We start from the raw sequence: 18,053 nt of genomic DNA on the forward strand, positions 1-18,053 counted from the left end.
ACAGCTGCACAGGAGTCTTTCTCAAGCTCTCTTCCCCATCCCCAGCACACTTCTAAGACTCAAAGCACAGCACTGCTCCCGCTACAGAAGCCACTGAAGTTTCTTTTGTGGTCTTTTGTACCCCTGGGGCACTCAAAGTGGTCTTTTGTACCCCTGAGGCACTCTTCCCTCTCATCTCCCTCGTTTTCGTTTTTAAACCACTCCTTTCTTCCCACAACATACAAAATAAGAGCTTTTTCAAATCATTTTAATAACCTGGCAGTGATTCAAAGTATGAAAAGAAGATTCAAACATCTTCCCTTTAAAGGGGATGCTACCATGATGGCCTCACCACAAGCATGATCAAAGGCAAGGATGAGACCGGATGCAAGGAGCAAGGGTCGTAGCAAGACTTCAAGGCTCACGGATGGAAGAGCTTGGTTTCAGAAAGTCTCCTGAGGGCTAGCAGGCGGCAGAAGAGACGTGAAATTTCAAGAGATCCTCAGAGGACGGGGCGCGGTTGCTGGGTCATGAGCACCTTGAAGCGTTTCTTGATGGTGACTCGGTGTCGAGAGTATTTGTCGTCTGGGGAGAACCGAGCAGGGTGGGCCGAGCAGGTCTGCTGTCCCATAGGGTCAAGCTTCTGCTCGAGGAAGAAAGAGAGAACATAATCTCAGTACTGGAGTCGTGGGAAAACCCAATCACTGGCGTCGTGAGGGAAATGGAGGCTGGGATGGGGAGGAGGCCGCGCGAAAAGGGTAAACATGAAGACAGGAGCCGCGACTGCTCAGATCAAGAAGCCACACACTCCTGGAGCCTCTACAACGCCTGGCTTCTGGGCTTTCCAGTCCCCCCCACCCACCTAGGCAACTGACGGGCTCGTCTCGACCGTTCCTCCCAACGGCATTTCTCGCCATGCCCATATACAACCTGTTTCCTCCTCTCACCTTCAGCGTGTAGACCCGGTCTCCCTGCTCGTTGAGGTAATACTGGAGAAACATGACGACACAGAAGCGAGAGCTTCTCATTCAGTCTGCAGCGCCTCTTAACTGAAGGCCTCACGTGTCAATTTCCTTCCTGGATAGCCGGGAAGTCTCGCTCTCAAAGCGCGCCGGGAAATGTAGTCCAGTTTATGTCTTTCTCCAGCTGGCCAGAAGGGGGGCGCACTAGCGCAGGACTCGGCCAGTTGCAACCCAGGCGCAACCTTGCGGGCGGGCGTTCTAAGACACGTGGAGTGTGCCCACTGTGTGCCAGGCACTTCTAGGCATTGGAGGGGGGTAGGGATGGATACAGGTTGAACATTAATGAATAGAATCCTGTCTTTATCTCAAAATTCACACCCATGTCAGAGGCAATGGGTTTCTAGCACCTGGAAAACCCAGGGCTCCAGGATCCAGAGCCCCTTTTACCTCAGGGAAGAAAGAATAAGGTTTTCTTCCCTCCCCGATTTTACATCCGGTTCCCTCGCCCTATTTCAAAGTATTGGCGGCAAAGAGTGCATGATGGGTATTCAGTATTCCGTTCGGCAAAGAAAGCGTGAAGTTATTTTATGAAACTCGTGAAGTATGTTTTAGTGGTCGACCCAAGATTCAAACTTAGGTCTCTACCACAAATTCAACGTTCTTTCTTATAGTGGTGAGTAGCTAATAATAGCATAATAAGATGCACCTCCTAGAGGTATTGCGAATTTTTAAAAGAACGTACAATTTCTCCTTATAGGACTCTAGTTTAAAGAAATGAAAATTGGAACCCAGATATCATTAGAAAGGTGATCGTTACCGTACTACTTATAACAGCAAAGACATTGTAACATATATTAATTTTATTAACAGAAAAACCGGAAAGCTTTTTTTTTTTTTTTAAGAGTATAGCTTCTGGTTACTTGTAGTTGCATAAAATACCTCTGCAAGGATTCAGAAGAAATCCGGTTTCCTCTGGGATAAAGAACTTGGTTCCAGAGGAAAGAAGTGGAGGGAGACTTGCTGTGTATGCCATTTTGCATAGTTTGACTTTTTAACCGTGCTGATGTATTATTACCCGTTTAAAAAATTAAAATTACTGGGCTTCCCTGGTGGCACGGTGGTTGAGAGTCCACCTGCCGATGCAGAGGACACGGGTTTGCGCCCCGGTCCGGGAAGATCCCACGTGCCGCGGAGCGGCTGGGCCCGTGAGCCACGGCCGCTGAGCCTGCGCGTCGGGAGCCTGTGCTCTGCAACGGGAGAGGCCACAACAGTGAGAGGCCTGCGTACCAGAAAAATAAATAAATAAATAAAATAAAATAAAATTATTTAACAAAAATTTAAAATAACAAAAATAATTTAACAGACGAAAAGAAGGACATTTTGGTCTTGAAATTTTAGGCTGAATGGCAGTCTTTGATAGAGTGGGAGGCTTTTCAGCCAAGGGTAAGGCTAAGCCTTCTGTGGACTGCAGAGCTGATGGTAGTGGTTTATTTGGGAACTGCAGGACAGCTTTCCAAGGAAATGATATGCATACAGTAATTCAACACCCTTGATCTTCTGAGACAACCCTAATTTCAAGCATTCTGTTCCCTTGATCCTTAAATATACAGACTAGGTACTCTGAATTTGGTTTAGAAAATACAGCCAACATTGAATTGTCAAGAGTTCGCCACAACCTGCTATTAATAGGAAGTCAGGTACCAGAACTGGGTGTAATTGAAAGGCACAAAACTAGATATATTGGTAAAGAATTGTATAGGGAACAGGGATGTAAAACTATGCGATTGGGAATCTGAGAAAGAATTTGCAAGTTGTCCTAAAGAGATACACAACAATTGGGTTGCCATACTCTGGTTTGGAGGGAATTCCTGGTTACTGCCCTTCATGGAATATCTCCCTAACCTCACCCTATATTCCCCCTCCCCTCCCCCACTGCAGAATGCCGTGAGTCCTAGAATGCCTTGAGTCCTGTTTGAGTCCTGTTTTGATCTGATCTTTACCCTCCCTTCCTTGGATCCTGTGTATCTACTGGAGCCAGGTTACTCTCTGGGTCCTGTACCTGACTGTCTCATTCTGGAGGCTTCCAGACAGCCGTGGTTAGTGCCCAAACCTGAGAGGATGTCTTCAGATGGTGGTGAGTCTGCAGGTGGGGGGAAAGTCCCTGCCACCTGCTCCGCCCTTGGACATTCAAAACTTGACACTTTACATGGGAACCAGCTCTCTGGGCTGACCTAGAGGGATGTGAGAACACTAGACCCCATCAAAGGCATCACACCTGGGGAGGCTGGGGAAGGAGATTGTGCCATTAAGACTATGGGTTGGGGAAGGAAGAGGGCCTCCTGAGTGGCAGATCAAAGTGCCTCAGAGGAAAGTGCTGAGTAGAGAGAAGGGATGGTAGTTAGCAACTTATTTCTCTGGAAGAGGGATTCCTTCAACATGTGTTTGTGTGGCACAGGCAGGGGTGTGTGGTACGAGGGACATAGAGGGTTTCAAAGGGAAGACTCAAGTTCTGGTGTCTTCTTTAGGCAATTGGAGGCTGCTCTAGAATTTTGCCCTGAGAGAACTGAGCTGGGGCTGCTCTCACTCTTATTGGGTGGAGGGGAGTGGAAGCCCTGGCCAGAAAACTGTTCAGTGGGGTCATCTGTTGCCAAGTCTGTAGAGAAATGTCCTCTCAGAAGCTAGACCAGAAGGTGCTGTAAGTGCCTCTGCTTAGAGCCTCTTGGCTCCTTGCAGCCCCAGCGAGGGCTTCTCTTCTAGCTCAGGGAGCAGTTTTCCTCGCTTTCCCAGGGCCAGGGGAAGTGGGTCGCTCCAGCAGGGATGAGAACTGGGGCTTCCCTGAGATGCTGTGTCTTTCTACCTTTCGTGGAACTCAGGCCTTCAGACCCATTTCACTGTGTTCCATACTTCGGGGAGTATTCCTGGCCCTCTGCTCTGTGGTTGAGGTGAAGGGTTTGCTCGTGTTCCATGTCTCCTTCATGATCAGGAAGCAGCGGAAGCTGAATGTTGTTAGTTTGCCAGTGGAATATTCTTTATAAGAGCGGAAGGAGAGTAGCATGAAATTAGGCAGATGATCTTCTACTACTATTATTAAAAGTCCTAGGAGACACACATCCTGATTAATTAAGTACACGTTTTATGTATTTATCCCTGGTCTCTTTGACTAGAGTCCACATAGCCCCTGAACTGTGTTTCAGACTTCATTGTCAGTGCCTTGTTCAAAAGTGGACTCTAAATTTCTGACATTAGGAGTTCCAAGCAGAAGGATCACAGATAACGTTTTAATAGGTACCACATCTCCTTAAAGCTCTGGAAACCTCCCTCCCCACACGGCCTTCCCCTTACCCATTTCCTGGCTCTTATCTCTAGTCATTCCTGGCTGTTATGTAACAAAATTCCTGGGAACAAAACATCTAATGCACACACACCCCCTTCCTGGGAACAGTGCTTCTGCGCCTGGTGGCAGGGACCACAGAGCAGCTGGGAGCAGAATCCAGGTTGTGTGAGGGTGTTTGGAATGTGCCCGTATGCTGGGTGGCATGTGTTATGGGGTATGAACTCGTGGGCCCAAGGGTCCTTGCAGCTTGCTTCCCTAGTGCACTAATTCTCAGCAGGGAGTAAGGGACATCAGAAATACTTGGGGGACATTTGCAAACTATACATGTCCCCCCTCCCTCACCTGTTGAGAATCAGTGCTCTGATTCTTCAGGGACTAGAGTGGAACTCAGATGACCTAGCTTCTGGTCTCCTCATCTCCTACTCCAGACCCTCTTTTTCTTTGTCTCTGCAGCGTCTCCATTGCCAGGACCCGACATTACCGTGAAGCCTGGCGCTGCCCTGTCTCCCTTCACTGCATTTCCCTTCCCCCAGCCTGGTCCTGGCCCACCAGACCAACCACCCTGGGGGCCGCCCTCGCAGCACCCCGTACCTTCGGCACTCTCTCCAGGCAACCCTCTGGTGCTCTCTGCTTTCCCCAGCCCGTTGTTGGTGACAGGGGATGGGGGCCCTGGCCCCAGTGGAGCTGGAGCTGGCAAGGTCACTGTCAAAGTCAAGACAGAAGGAGGGCCAGCTGAGCCCTCCCAAACTCAGAACTTTATCCTTACTCAGGCCGCCCTCAATTGGACTGCCTCAGGCGCTCCCTTCGGGGGCGCTGAGAGTCCTGCCCCCGGATTCCTGACAGCCTCTAATGTGAAGACCCTTCTGCCCCCGAAGGCAGTTGGCGTGAGCCAGGAGGGCCTCCCAGGCCTTCCTACTCAGGCTCCACTACCAGCTGCCCAACTGGCCCCCATCGTGCCCCCGGAAAAGGCTTCACCAGGGCCGCATGGGGCAACTGGGGAAGGAGGTCCTGCGGCTGCCCGATCCAAGCCCTCACTGGATGACCTCTCTTATACCTCCAAGGGTGTTTATGAGAATTTCCAATGCTGGCAGCACTACAAAGCGTTGGCAAGGAGGCACTTATCCCAAAGTCCTGATGCAGAGGCCCTTTCCTGCTTTCTTATGTAAGTGAAGAGACCTGAGATTCATTATTCTAGAGGCTTTTAAATAAGGAGGATTTGGGGATGGACAAAAGAGGTTAGGCTATTTAGGAATACTTGAGGGCAGGTGATGAGGGTGCTGGAGATGCTATGATAATGAAAATAATGACGACGACGGCAGCAACGGTAACAAGCCTCTTTACCCACGTGCCAGATGATAACGAGCTTTCAGGTGTCTCCTCTCAAGTGATCTTCACAACCCTGTGAGTTCAGGCAGGCATTTTGATGGGCATCCTCATTTATGGATGAGAAGACTGAAGCTCAGAGCAGTGATTGGAACTTGGGTCTCTGATACTGAGTGCCAGGGCCCTCCCGTTCTATTTTACTACCTTTTGGCATGGAGTTGAGCTGTCCAAACCGGCCAGGATGAGGAGTGCTGGGAGGGGAGGATGGTGCGCGGCCGGGCTGAGGAGCTTGTGTGCCACCCTCTCTACCGCCCCATGGTTTTTTGTTTTTGTTTTTTTGGCCACGCTTCGCGGCTTGCGGGATCTTATTTTCTCAACCAGGGATCGAACCCGGGCCCATGGCAGTGAAAGCACCGAGTCCTAACCACTGGACTGCCAGAGAATTCCCCGTACTGCCCCCTGTTTTATTCAGGAGAATTCAAGTTGAAATAGGGAGATGGTAGAGCTTGCTTAGTGGTCGAGGACCAAGGCCCCACCACTCACTAGATTTGTCATCCTGGGCCCTGGCATTTACTAACTTTGCCCTCAGTTTTCTCATCTAGAAAGGGGATGATTATACCTACCTCAGAGGGTTGCTGAAAAGATGAAATGAGTTCATGTATGTGAAGTGCTCAGCAGAGCGCCTGGCACAGAGAATGCTTCATTAAATGGCAGCTACTATTGTTGTTGTTATTGTTATTATTATTAAAAGGCAATCTAGAAGAGGAGAAGAGCTCACAAAGGGCCAAAGTGTCTGTGTGAGCGGATGCTTGGCCTGGGAGCCCAGGGTCATGGGCTGTTATGTTTATAAAGCAAAGTCATTGACCATCTGGGGAATTTTCTTCCCACCAAGACCCGCCGTCTGTCTCAACTGCACTGTACACTCAGCATTTTGTGTAAACCACCACATAACGCATGCCACATCTTACTGGACTTAAAAAAAACAACTGTATATGTTGTTCCTCCAGTGGCTGAACGCTTAAAGGAATCCCCCTTTCCACCCTGACTCTGGAGTGAATAAATCAAAAGGCTCCCCCAAAGTCCTTGGTATAGATCACCGTACCGACTTCCCGCTTGCTGCAGACAGCTCTGGGTTCTCTCTTGGAGGCTGGCAGGCTGAATTTCTAACTCCTGGCCCATTTCTGTTCTGCACGTTCAGGGGCTCTGGGCAGGGTCTCCCCCAAAGTGCAGTCCAGACCCTCTGCCACAGTCACCCGGGAGGCTGCTAAGACGCTCAGAACTGGGATTCTGGGGCGCTGGAATCCACGCTTATAACAAGCTTCCCCAGGTGATTCTACACAATAATGATTGAGGACTCATGGGAAGTCAGAAAGGCAAAAATGCATCATAAAGAGCTCCAAGAGTATTGATATTTGCCTGTGATGGGTATCCCAGAGGCAAAAAAAAACACTTAAAAACCAACAAATGAAAACACCACACAGCCTTTAATTAGATTCATTTGGGTTAGGGAGTGCCTTTTTAAAAATGTAAGAGCCATTGGGCAGGGTTCAGCCTACTTTACAATGAATGCCATTAATTGAGTAACGTGAGCGCTTTCTTCCTTGTGTTTTGTTGAGGACAGCACTGTGAGAATTCAGGGTAGTTGATTTTAAAGGGTGGGGAGACGAACCGTCTGATTTTGTTGGAGGTTTGTAAATTTCAGTGGGAAGAAAGGCCAGTGTGGTGAATGGATGGATGTGAGGTTGGGGGTCTGGGATCTAATCAGCAGTGGGATGTGACAGGGACTGTGGGACATGTTTGATCTGATGAGGGGCCGGGGGTGTGCCCTGAGGTGGGTGTCAGGGCAGGTGGGAGGAGGGGTACATTTGTAGACTGTGACTGACCCAATGGGGGTTGTAGCCCAGTGCTTCGTCCCCTGGCCCGGCGGAAGCCCACTATGACTGTGGAGGAGGGACTGCCAAGGGCTGTGCAGGAGTGGGAACGTACCAGCAACCTTGACCGGATGATCTTTTATGAGATGGCAGAAAAGTGAGTCCCACCAACCCTCATCCTCCCCAGGGGGGCTGCGTGGCTGAGGGGTGGGAGCAGGTAAGAGAGGCTTGGGTCTGGGCTGTGGATGGTTACTATAAGGGATGCTGGAGGGGAGCTGTACACTAGCACAGGGTCTCCTGGATCCTCGCTGCTTCTTCCACCATCTTGACTCTTGGGCTTTTCTATCCTATCTCCTCTTGGAAGCTCTCCCTTCTCCAGACCTTGAGTTGTATAGGGGCCTCGATACTGAAGCTCTTAGGATGGGATTGGAGCCCGGTTGGTGTAAAAAAATCCATGCTGAAGGGAACCTAGCAATGAGGAGGGAAGCCCTACTAGGCAGGTTCTTTCCTGTCTCGCTGACCAGGTAGCAAGTGACTACTGACGCAGACCTTGGGGCCACCACTCCTCTGGAAACAGTTTAGCCTGTCATCTTAGGGAGGAGCTGGTTCTTGGAGAGGTTTGTCAGGGCAGGGTCCTGGATGCCCAGAGTGGTCTTCTGGCTCATATCCCCCATTTCTCCATGATAATCTCCTCGGTTAAAAAAGTAACTCAGGAGAATGAACCCTTCCCTCCAAGCTTAACTATCACTTTCTCCCCCAAATCTGGACCCATACCTCCTAGATTTACCCTTTCAGGACCCCAGTCCCAGCCTCAGGACTCCTGGATCTCAGCGCTGCTTCCTGCTGGGAACCTGCCTTAAACTGCAACCCAGGCCCTGCTTTGGGATTTCAGGCATCCTTTATGGTTGTAGGCAGGGGCAGAGGAGGCCTTGAGGAGCGGCCCACGTGTGGGATCTTGCCAGGTTGTGGCATAGGCCTGACTGAATTCAACAAACCTGTATTAATCGCTGCTGTATACCCTCACCGATGCTGGGTGAGGTAGCGTAGGAAAAAGCCATGCATGGCTCTGTCCTGTGAAGCTTACAAGCTCTAGATTGTTTTAACAAGCTTCCTAAGTGACGATTGCAGGTAGGGGCGCTATGTGGAGACCTTGTGAGTTTTCCCCAGAACTGTTATTCAGCCCCCTGTGAGTAGATACCCTGGGGTCTTGTGTCTGGGTTTCGAATGGATCCTGGTCTTCTCAGCACTGCCTGGGCCTTCTGCACCCTCTGCAGGTTCATGGAGTTTGAGGCCGCGGAGGAGATGCAGGTTCAGAACACACAGCTGATGAATGGGTCCCAGGGCGTGCCTCCTGAAGCCCCTCTGAAGCTTGATCCTCCAGGGTCCCCAGCCCCCGAGGTTTGCCAGCAGGCAGGTAAGGCCGCCCAATTCCAACAGGAGCCGTGGGCCAGAAGCTCAAAGGGAGGTGTGCAGAAACCAGTCACGGATCAGGGGAGGCATTGCCTGTTCTTCTACCAGTTTCCCTCCAGGCAGGGGCATCTGATGTTCCAAACGGGACATACATAGGAGGCTGAGTTCTCAGGTTCCCTTTGTCCCAAACTAGGTATTGATCTTGGCTAAGTAAACCAACTACTCTCTCTCAGAGACTGTAATTGAGGCACATGATACCTCATCTGCCTAAGCAATGGAGGCTGGATAAGGGGGCTCTTTGGAGTTTCAGGGGTTCTGAGATTCCTCATCCAGATTCTCTCTCAGACCCTCCAGCTCCGAAATATCCTCCCCTGGCTGTGTCAGGTCTGCCTGCTCCAGTCTGGAACCGTCTCAATGTGCCCAGGTTGCCCTTACAAATGGGGGTGAGAGGCAGAAGCCGAGGCCTTGGTGCCGCTTCCCATTTCTCCTTCCTGCTTCACCCCTCAGTGTACATTCCCAAGAAGGCAGCCTCCAAGGCACGGGTGCCCCGCCAGCGGCAGCGCAAGACCCAGAGGCCTCTGGCTCCTGAGGCACCCAAGGAGATCCCACCAGAGGCAGTGAAGGAGTACACCGACATCATGGAAGGGCTGGTGGCGAGCCACTTGGCCACCGAGGAGTCGGATGGAAAACAGGAAGAGGAAGAGCTGCAGCGGCAGGAGGAAGGGGTGTATCCAGATGCGGGTCTCCTGAGTTACATCAATGAGCTGTGTTCTCAGGATGCCTTTGTCTCCAAGGTGGGCTGGCCCTGGGTGTCTGGTTTCTAGCAGATCCTGGGGTGGGAACTCCAGGGAATCAAAGATCTAGGGTTCTGCCCGAGGCAGTGGGCGACTCGACTGTCTTCCATGCTGAGGAATATGTGTGCAAGGGCGCACACACGTGGATGCGTGAAGCTGGTGTTTTCTAAAAGCCCAGGGAGAGGGTGGTGAGTAGGGAGGTGCATGGCTGCTTCTCTAGAGCCTCTTGGCTCCCGTTATCTCCTGTCAAGAACTCCCATCACTTTTCCTTCCATTTCCCCAGGTGGAGGCCGTCATTCACCCTCAGTTTTTGGCAGATCTGCTGTCCCCAGAACAACAGAGGGATCCCTTGGCCTTAACTGAGGAGCTGGAACAAGAAGGACTCGGTCTTGTCCAGGTAAACCTGGCAGGTAGAGAATATTAGAATGAGAGGCTCCCATGGCTTTACCTGACCCTACACTGTCTTGGATGGTGTGGCTCCTAGAAACAAACAGCTTCAGCAGTCTGCTTTGGGTGCAGAACCAGTAGGCAAGGGACTGTGGAAACGGGAAGTGTAAGGGCTCAAAGCATGGGAATAAGACCCAAGAAGGTGGAAAAGAAGAGCTGTGGTTATCTGGCTTTGAGGCCGTTACTTAAGCCACTTGCTTGCGTTCCCTGCCCTGCCCAAGTATCATCTACTCAACACCCAGCCCGCCACCCCTTCTCACAACCACATGTAGAACAGTATTTGTCCATTCTCCTTCTAGCTGGTCCAGAAGCAACTCCTGCCCTTGGAAGAGGAGGAGGACGCAGAGGTACCTCCAAGCTGCAGTGGAGCTCTATTGGACTCACGTCCTTCTGTTTCTGATGAGGATGAAGATGGGGTTGGGCGGCCTCGGCCCTCACCTGGGCTTTGGGTGGCTGGGGGCACCATCTGCCTTGGAAAGTCTGCTTCTCTGGGAAAGTGGGCAAGAGAAGTGCCTGCTGGGCAGGAGCAGGACTTAGATGGCCTGAGGGGGATGTGCAGGGATGGGAACACTCTGCCATCCCCCAGTGGCTGGGACCTGCAGCTAGAACTTGCAGCTCCACAGGGAATGCAAGGGCCCTTGGGTATAGAGAGAAGCGGGTCTGGGAAGGTTACAAACCAGATAGCCCCACTTCAGGATGGCCACCTGGGAGGCGCTGAGTCCCCTGGGTGCTCCCTGGTGGGTGATAGGACTCCCGAGGCTCTGCCCCTTTGCTGGCAGGAAGGCCCCCAGTTCGAGATAGTTCTCAGTTTGGATGCTGGATTTGCAGAGCTGCCTCCTCTGCAAGGACAGTGGTCAGAAAAGCAGGCCCTGGGGCTGCAGACTGAACAACAGATAGGGGGTCTTGGAGTGGCTCCCCAGGAGACGGAGCCATTAGCAGTGCCCCAGGAAGGCTCTTCAGGGGCCATATGGGGAGATAACAGAGGTTCTCCCACGGTTCAGAGTTACGACCAGAACCCTTCCCCTAGAGCAGCTGGGGATAGGGACGGGCACAGGGCCTCCCTCAGTCCGGGAGTTTGGCTCAGCAGTGAGATGGATGCTGTAGGCTTGGAGATGCCCTTACAGATCGAGGAGGTCATAGAGAACTTCCATGATTGGGAATGTGTAACTGAGCACCAGCAGGGCGGCCAGGCATTGGGCTCCAGAAGCAACATTTCTCTGGGTCCCGGAGAAAGCACAGCACCTGGGGATGTGGGAAGCAGCATAGTTAGCTGTGGAGGCACAGATGCCACAGCTGCCCTAGAAAAGAGAAACTACTGCAGCTTGTCAGGACCTCTGAGGGCCAACAGCCCGGCCTCAAGCCTTAAAGAAAATAGAGAGCAGGGCCCTGAGACTCTACGGGATCCCAAGCATCTGTGGGTTGAAGGTTGCCCCCCGTTGCTAGAAAGCAGAATTGGTGCCTCTACACTGGGGGCTTCTGAAGAAACCCTCCTGCCTGCAAATCAAGGCAACATCCTTATCCTGGGGACCCAGGATACCTCCTCCTTCCCTGAGGCCAGCCCAGAGGCAGGGAGCGGAGGCAATTCCACTTCTCCCCTGGTGGAAGCCACAGATCAGGTCAACATACTAGATGTTAGGGATGCCGGTGGCCTCCAGCTAGGGGTCAGTAAGGATACCTGCCCACTAAGTTTTAATTCTTATGACCCCCAAGGAGAAAGCAGGGAGGATACTGATTTTTCTGAGCCTAAAGACCTTGCTTCCTTACCTGGGGATCCAGAGTCTTACGCACACGGGACGCCCAAATCAACAGCTCCCCACCAGGGCCTTAGAAGCACTTCCCCTAGATTAGTTCTGAGAGAAGCCTCTCCTGTCAAAGAAACATGCAGCTCAGCAGATGGGGCCAAAGGCGAGGAAGGGGAGGACGAGGAGGACGAGGAATTCTCCAACTTTGCCCACCTCTTGGCCTCTAAACTTAGCCTCTCACCAAGGGGGCCTCCCCTCAGTTTTTGCCCTGCCTCAGGCCTGTTCTCCTCAGGGGGTCGGGGGGCCCAGAGAGCATCCCACTCCCTCGTTGCTGAGGCAAGAGGCCTCAGCCAGCCTCCGTATCCTGTTGTCAAGTCTGGGAAGCGAGCTCTAGTTGGAGGCCCAACCCCTGCTGAAAAGAGGCCCTTCCAGGGAGCTGAGCTTGGGGCACCTGGGAAGAAACCCCTGCCTCTGGGAGTGGTTCGGGCCTCACAGCCTCGTAAAAGAAGGCATGATGGTTTCCTCACAGGCAGGAGGAAGAAACGTCGTCGTACCCAGTAGCGGGCAGCGGGACCATCCTGTCCCACCGGTGGGGGGCCCAGAGTAGATCTCACCCTCGGGGCACACCAACTGTTGTTCTCAGCCCTAAGTTGTTTTGTTGTTCTGCAAAAGTGGCAAGCGTGGGAAAGGGCTAGGCTAGAGGTGGTCCCCTTGGTGAGAGGTTGGGGGGAGTACCTTTGGAAGTTGTATGGGGAAAAAAAAACAAAAATAAAGATTTTGTTGTTGGAAAACGCTTTCAGTGTGCCCCTTTGTATCACGTCTTTGCTCTAGATGGGGCAAGATGCTGAAAAGAAGAAAGGAGGTGAGGGCGGCCTCGGATCTGATGGATCCAGGTGACTTTCCAGCCTCATCTAGGCCCCCTGATAAGCCCTGGTGCTGAGGGTCCACCGTGATTACTTTATTCCTCCCTCATCAGAAGCCTGGATGTGGTGTTGGGAGGGCTCCTCTGGATACCCTACCAGTATCTGTTTCTCTTTTAAAGTCCACAGATGGAAAAGCCCTTCTTTTTAACCTGTCAGATTTCTGGGATAGGTATCTATTTTCTAAATCTAACTAATTTCCATAATTGTGACTAGACACAGCACCTTCTTTAGGGGGGGCCTTTTCTTCTTCATTGAAAAGCAGCTGGACAGAAGGGACTTATATGTCCCCAATTCATCCTGTGGCAGAAACCCCCTGGGCTGCAGGGAGGACGGTTAGTTCCTAACACAGGTCTCTGTCCCTACTATGGCGGGTGGAAACCAATCTCAGTAGGATTATTAAACATGGAACGATAATTAGCTATTTTTTAACCTCTAATGAGGACAGAACAAGAGGGAATAAGCTGAAAAGAGGTTTGTGAGGAGGCCTGTTAGAGGGTATGACAACAGGAGGGAGGATACGAGATTTGCATATGCTCCATCTGTCTGGAAGTGACGAGGACTCATCCGGCTGTGGCCAAGAGGGCTGACCTTGAGAACCTTTGGGATCTTCCCATGGGCGGCCTGCAACCATTAGTCCCTTTCCTTCCCAGCTAATGATACCGCCAATGTAACAGCTTCGTTTTTTTTTAAATAGATATAGATATATATTTATATATAAAATAGTTTCTTACAAAATAAGACCAAACGAACAAAAAATGAAAACCAACTTAAAAAAACCAACAACGATAACAAAAAGTCAAGCAGGACAGAGACGGGCTTGAGGCCCAGGGTTGGCCTCTGGCGCTGCCCTGAGTCTGTGGGCGGGTGCGAGCTGGGGAGGTCGAGGTGCTCAGTCGCCCTTCTGCTTGGGGGCCTGCACGGCCCCGTTGGCCAGAGCAGGGGCGCTGTCTGGGGAGGAGGCGTTTGGTGTCTGCGAGGGGCGCAGGTAGGTGCCGAAGAGCTTCCCGTGGAGCGGGTGGTGAACGGAGAAGTCCTGGAACTCACCTGCATGGCAAGAGCGAGACGGGAAAGTAAAGACCTGAAGAGGAGAGGAAGTGGTCCCCAACTCTCTTCTCAGAACTGGTATGTCCTGTTCCTCTCATCTCAAGCCTCACTGTCTCAAATCCAAGTTGACATCCTCTGCCTCCCCAGCTGGTTCCTCCCAGCCTTGCCCCTCAGATGTCCTGTTCCCCCAGGCTGGCTGCCGGCCCTGTTCCCTCCCAGCCCAGTGCCGGTGGCGCTCCGAGTGCCCGCAAGGGGCCCGGGAGGCCATGACTCACAGAGGGAGAGGCCCTGGCGGGCTCCTGCCTGGCACAGCTCGGCGTGCAAAGTCCTGGCGGCAGGATGGGGCGAGCCCAGCAGCAGGTGCAGGATGGTGCTGAAACCGTCTTTGTACAGCAGGCGGCCGGGCCCCTCAGCTTGCTTCTCTTTCTCCTCGGCAAAGAGCTGGGAGGGAAAGGGACTTAAGTCAAGCTCTCTCCTTGTGCCATCGCCCCACACGTCTGTCTGACAGGCTCCTCCTCTTCCAAGAGTGTGGAGCCCAGGCCTCCTGCCCCCGCCACACCCGGGCCCTTTCTGAATATAATCGTCACGGCTGCTGCCTTCTTCCCGTTGCCAGTGAGGCCTCGGCAGAGACGCCGGGGCTCTGCGGTTCAAACAGTGTGGCCCTGGGACACCGAGCGCCTACCATCCGGAGGCACCTGGAGACAGCACACCGCACAGGCCTCCGGGCGGGGTGAGCACAGCCTCCACGTGCCTCCCACCCCAACGTCCTGATACCTCAAAGGCCAGGCGAGTCAGCTCCTCCAGGCTCCTGCCCCCATCCAGAGCTGCCAACGCAAGGGCCACGTCTCGGAAGTCCACCAAACCCCTGGCATCCTGGAGGGTGGAAGATAAACCAGGGCGATGCAGGGACCAACCCCGTGTCCCCCTTCCTGCTCTGGATCTCAGCTCCTCCCTCTTCTCGTCAGGCCTGGGGGTGACCCCTGTGTCCACTTCCCTCAGAACCGTGAGCCCTAAACTCTCCGGGATCTCGGACAGTCCTCTCAGGGCATGGGTTTGCCTGGTGACAAAACTCTCCTATAAAGGGATCTCCTAGGAACGATGGAATCCCTCAGGTATGCTGAAGTTACCATCAAGTTTCTGATATACTATCAGGGCATTCTGGACCCCAAGCTGGAAAAACTGGTTCTCTTCTGACTTGGCCTATGTGGGAGAACGGGTCCAACAAACTAACAGGGGGCCACTGGCATAATTCCTTACCAAAAAACTCCCTGAGGATACCTGCTGTGTCAGATCTATGTGGGACTGGGGCACCTGGGCTTTGGTTCTGTTCTTCTATGGGCTATGATGGGAAGCTCCTTTCAGGGACTGGCTGCCCCAGCCCAAGGAATCAGCACACCTGGATCACTCTCTGTTCCCTGAGAGGATGTTGAGAACCATGGTCTGCATCTTAGGTCAAAAAGAAGTCCTTGGGACCACTGGGAGTTGTCATAAACATTATGAAACTTCTGGGGTTATTATAATTGGACAAGACAACCTGGTTAAGTCCCAGGAAATATACAGCTCACCAAGATTCTTGAGAAAGTTCAGGAATCCCCCAGAGAAGCTCTGGGATATGTTTTAAAAATCTGCCCAAGTATTACACATACTTCTGGGTCTCAAACCCTTAACTGTCTAACCTGTCCAATGTTGTCTCCTCTGTATGTCACCTTCCCACCTAACCCTCCCCCAGTGCCCCACAAGGTCATATGATCCCCATCTCTGCCGATCTCCAAAATGCCTCAGAAATTTATGGACCTCATTGACCAACATTTCTCCATTGTTCTTCCCCACAATGAGTAAAACATTGCTGTTCAATGCACTGGACACTCCCTATATAAAAAATGAATCTCCCAGCAGACCTCAGAAGATGTCCATTTAACAAGAGCTGTTAGAGCATCCAGCCCAGACTCCAAATTGGCCACCCACACGGCCCCTCGGATACTGTACTTAAATCTTGAGCATCCCACAGCCCCTTTACCTGCTGGAAGCAGCTAAAGGCACCAGCCACCATCTGGGGGTCAGAGAGCTGTAGCTGCCTGGCAAACTCTTCCTGGCTGATCATTCGACTCCGGCCTGGCGCCGCCTCAGTGTCCACACAGCCAGGGGACAGCCTACAAGGGAATTGTTGAAGGTGTAGAGCTGACTCAGTTTCCTTCTGGACACATCACCCAGCAGGACCCTGGCCTCAGTGTGGGTACATGTGGTGTTTTTCTAAGATGTACTCTGACTCATAGTCCCTGGAGAGCCATTCCTACTTTTGTCACTGGGGTTATTAAGTATCTTTCTTTTTTCCTCCTTCCTTTTACCCCATTATCTTTTTAAAAATTCCTCTGTCTTCCCACCTTTTCTTTTTAAAGACTCTTCTTCCTCCTACCCGTTCTCCTTTTTCTTCTTTGTTTCTCTTGCCCATACCCTCATCTTCAAGGTCACTTACCCAGCCTTCCGAAGCACCCTTCCCAGTTCCCAGAGCTGCGGCTCCAAGGCCACCTTCAGCCGGCCCACCACAATCACCGGCAAGCTCCCTACAAACTCACACTCGGTGGCTGGAATGCCCAGGGCCCTAGAGGATGAAGAGGGATGGAAAGCAGGGGAAATGAGGCAGAACAGTCGCCTGTGGGTTCATTACTGATTCTGGCCTGCCGACTACAGAGAGATCAGGCCCCCTTCACTCTCCCCTCCCCCACCTCACTTGTCCAATAGCCCTTCCCCCTGCCCTAGCCATTCCCCTCCCCACATGTGTGCCTCAAAACCCCAGCCCTCCTTCCCCTCCTGTGGTTCCTCTGCCCTGTATATCTGTTCTAGGAAATACCCTGTGGGACACTTACTGTGCCATAACCCTCTGGACGTTGTTGGCATAGAGGGTGGGGTCCCTGCTTTCCTCCGGGCTGGGGCGGTACACAGGGAGGAACTGAAACACACACACACAGACCTCTCATCAGGACCTCAAAGCTAGGGGTGACCACGTCCACCCTCTTTCCCCAAAGCTTCCGGGCTCAGCAGATGCCCACTCTCCCACTCAACCCACGGGGGTCATACCTCCACATCCACGATGCTGCAAGGCTGAGAGGCTGTGAGCCAGAGGACTTTGAGTCTACGAGAAAAGAGACCTCAGAGGCTCAGCAATCTCTAACTATGGGCTCCCCGCACCCCAAGGATGGGAGTGGCAAAGTACTGTCCACCGATATAAGAATAAACTACTAGCCATACAGTCAGCTGGATGAGTATACAGCCGGGAGGCAGAGGGGCCAGAAAGGCGGCAGGACAAGAGAGAGAACGCTGCAGGTCTAAGCCAGGGGACGAAGTGCAGGCGAGGGTTTTCAGTAACCGGCAGAGGAAAAGAGGCAAGCCGGGTGGTGCGGACCACCGAGCGAGAAAAGCTAGGAAAGCCAAAAGTCACTATGATTACAGCAGGAGTGATTAGGTGGGACAGCTTAAAGGCACTTCCAGATTGTAGCAGGAGATGGGAACAAAACAGAGGGACAGGGGCATCCCCTTCGCTATAGTTCCCTTAGTCCCAGGACGAAGAAGGGCTATTCACCTTGTCTGGAAGGTGGAAGATGCGCCAGGAATTCTGTGGGACCCCACTTCCCACCCTCACCCCAAGAACACCACTACTCACACTCCAGGGCCCCTCCATGCCCAGCTGGTGGTATCCTATGCGGTAAGCAGAGGTGAGGGGAGAAAGGCATTACTTTTCTTCCCCGGAACTGGCCAATCCTTTTGGAGCAGAGGCCCTGACCCTGACCCTGACCCTGACCCACCCCACATGCACATCCCATGGTGGCACTAGCGGTTTTCACTGATCCCCATTCAGGGTGGACTTGTGCTCCCCCTCCCCACTCTCGAACTAAGACTCACCAGACTGTTGGGGTAGCGGATGAGGACAGGCTGCACAGGCACCCCCGCGATGAAGGCTCCTAAATCCCGTTTCCACCCCCACCCCCCAGGCAGAGGTTAGAGAATGGAGGTAGCTAGAGGGCATGAAGTATAGGCATCTGGATCAGCTCCACAATGAGATCTGGCCTTGGTCCGTTTCATTTATAATTTTCTCTGACTCATGCAGACTCTTCAGTGTCAGCTAGGAGGCTCCCCGTCTTCCTCCCACCCCCCCACCCCTCCACTTCTTGGGTTATTCCAGAGCCCCTCTCCAAATCCTGGGCTCCTTTTCCCTACTGCCCTACCATC

At 52.5% G+C, this 18,053-nt stretch overlaps 3 protein-coding genes across 3 annotated transcripts in view; 1 reads left to right on the plus strand and 2 right to left on the minus strand.

Annotated features, from left to right (window-relative positions):
• Positions 1-481: 481 nt before the first annotated feature.
• NOP10 (NOP10 ribonucleoprotein) lies at positions 482-1,007 on the minus strand. Its single transcript, XM_007462533.1, has 2 exons — positions 927-1,007; positions 482-622 (listed from the first exon to the last, which is right to left on the minus strand). The coding sequence occupies exons 1-2, from the start codon at positions 1,005-1,007 to the stop codon at positions 482-484; spliced, it is 222 nt and encodes a 73-aa protein (XP_007462595.1).
• Positions 1,008-2,990: 1,983 nt separating this feature from the next.
• NUTM1 (NUT midline carcinoma family member 1) lies at positions 2,991-12,423 on the plus strand. Its single transcript, XM_007462534.1, has 7 exons — positions 2,991-3,075; positions 4,729-5,437; positions 7,498-7,626; positions 8,744-8,883; positions 9,387-9,673; positions 9,957-10,070; positions 10,420-12,423. The coding sequence occupies exons 1-7, from the start codon at positions 3,060-3,062 to the stop codon at positions 12,421-12,423; spliced, it is 3,399 nt and encodes a 1,132-aa protein (XP_007462596.1). The 5' UTR covers positions 2,991-3,059.
• A 1,041-nt stretch (positions 12,424-13,464) lies between these two features.
• The window catches only part of LPCAT4 (lysophosphatidylcholine acyltransferase 4), a 7,412-nt gene continuing 2,823 nt past the window's right edge, over positions 13,465-18,053 (minus strand). Inside the window, exons 6-14 of the mRNA XM_007462535.1 lie at positions 17,727-17,785; positions 17,488-17,522; positions 16,905-16,959; positions 16,694-16,776; positions 16,303-16,428; positions 15,847-15,979; positions 14,604-14,702; positions 14,105-14,270; positions 13,465-13,829 (exon numbers count right to left, since the gene is read on the minus strand). Coding sequence (XP_007462597.1) covers positions 13,675-13,829; positions 14,105-14,270; positions 14,604-14,702; positions 15,847-15,979; positions 16,303-16,428; positions 16,694-16,776; positions 16,905-16,959; positions 17,488-17,522; positions 17,727-17,785 — 911 coding nt within the window. The 3' untranslated portion in view covers positions 13,465-13,674. The remainder of the gene's footprint in view (positions 13,830-14,104; positions 14,271-14,603; positions 14,703-15,846; positions 15,980-16,302; positions 16,429-16,693; positions 16,777-16,904; positions 16,960-17,487; positions 17,523-17,726; positions 17,786-18,053) is intronic.

The sequence above is a fragment of the Lipotes vexillifer genome, unplaced genomic scaffold, assembly GCF_000442215.2.
Source record: "Lipotes vexillifer unplaced genomic scaffold, Lipotes_vexillifer_v1.1 scaffold164, whole genome shotgun sequence".
NCBI classification, from domain to species: domain Eukaryota; kingdom Metazoa; phylum Chordata; class Mammalia; order Artiodactyla; family Lipotidae; genus Lipotes; species Lipotes vexillifer.

Coding starts and splice junctions, on each gene's coding strand:
- NOP10 (XM_007462533.1), bottom strand. CDS start 1,007: ATGAGAAGCTCTCGCTTCTGTGTCGTCATGTTTCTCCAGTATTACCTC. Junction 623..926: donor ACCGGGTCTACACGCTGAAG/GTGAGAGGAGGA, acceptor TTCCTCGAGCAG/AAGCTTGACCCTATGGGACA.
- NUTM1 (XM_007462534.1), top strand. Junction 7,627..8,743: donor TTTTATGAGATGGCAGAAAA/GTGAGTCCCACC, acceptor CACCCTCTGCAG/GTTCATGGAGTTTGAGGCCG. Junction 8,884..9,386: donor CGAGGTTTGCCAGCAGGCAG/GTAAGGCCGCCC, acceptor TTCACCCCTCAG/TGTACATTCCCAAGAAGGCA.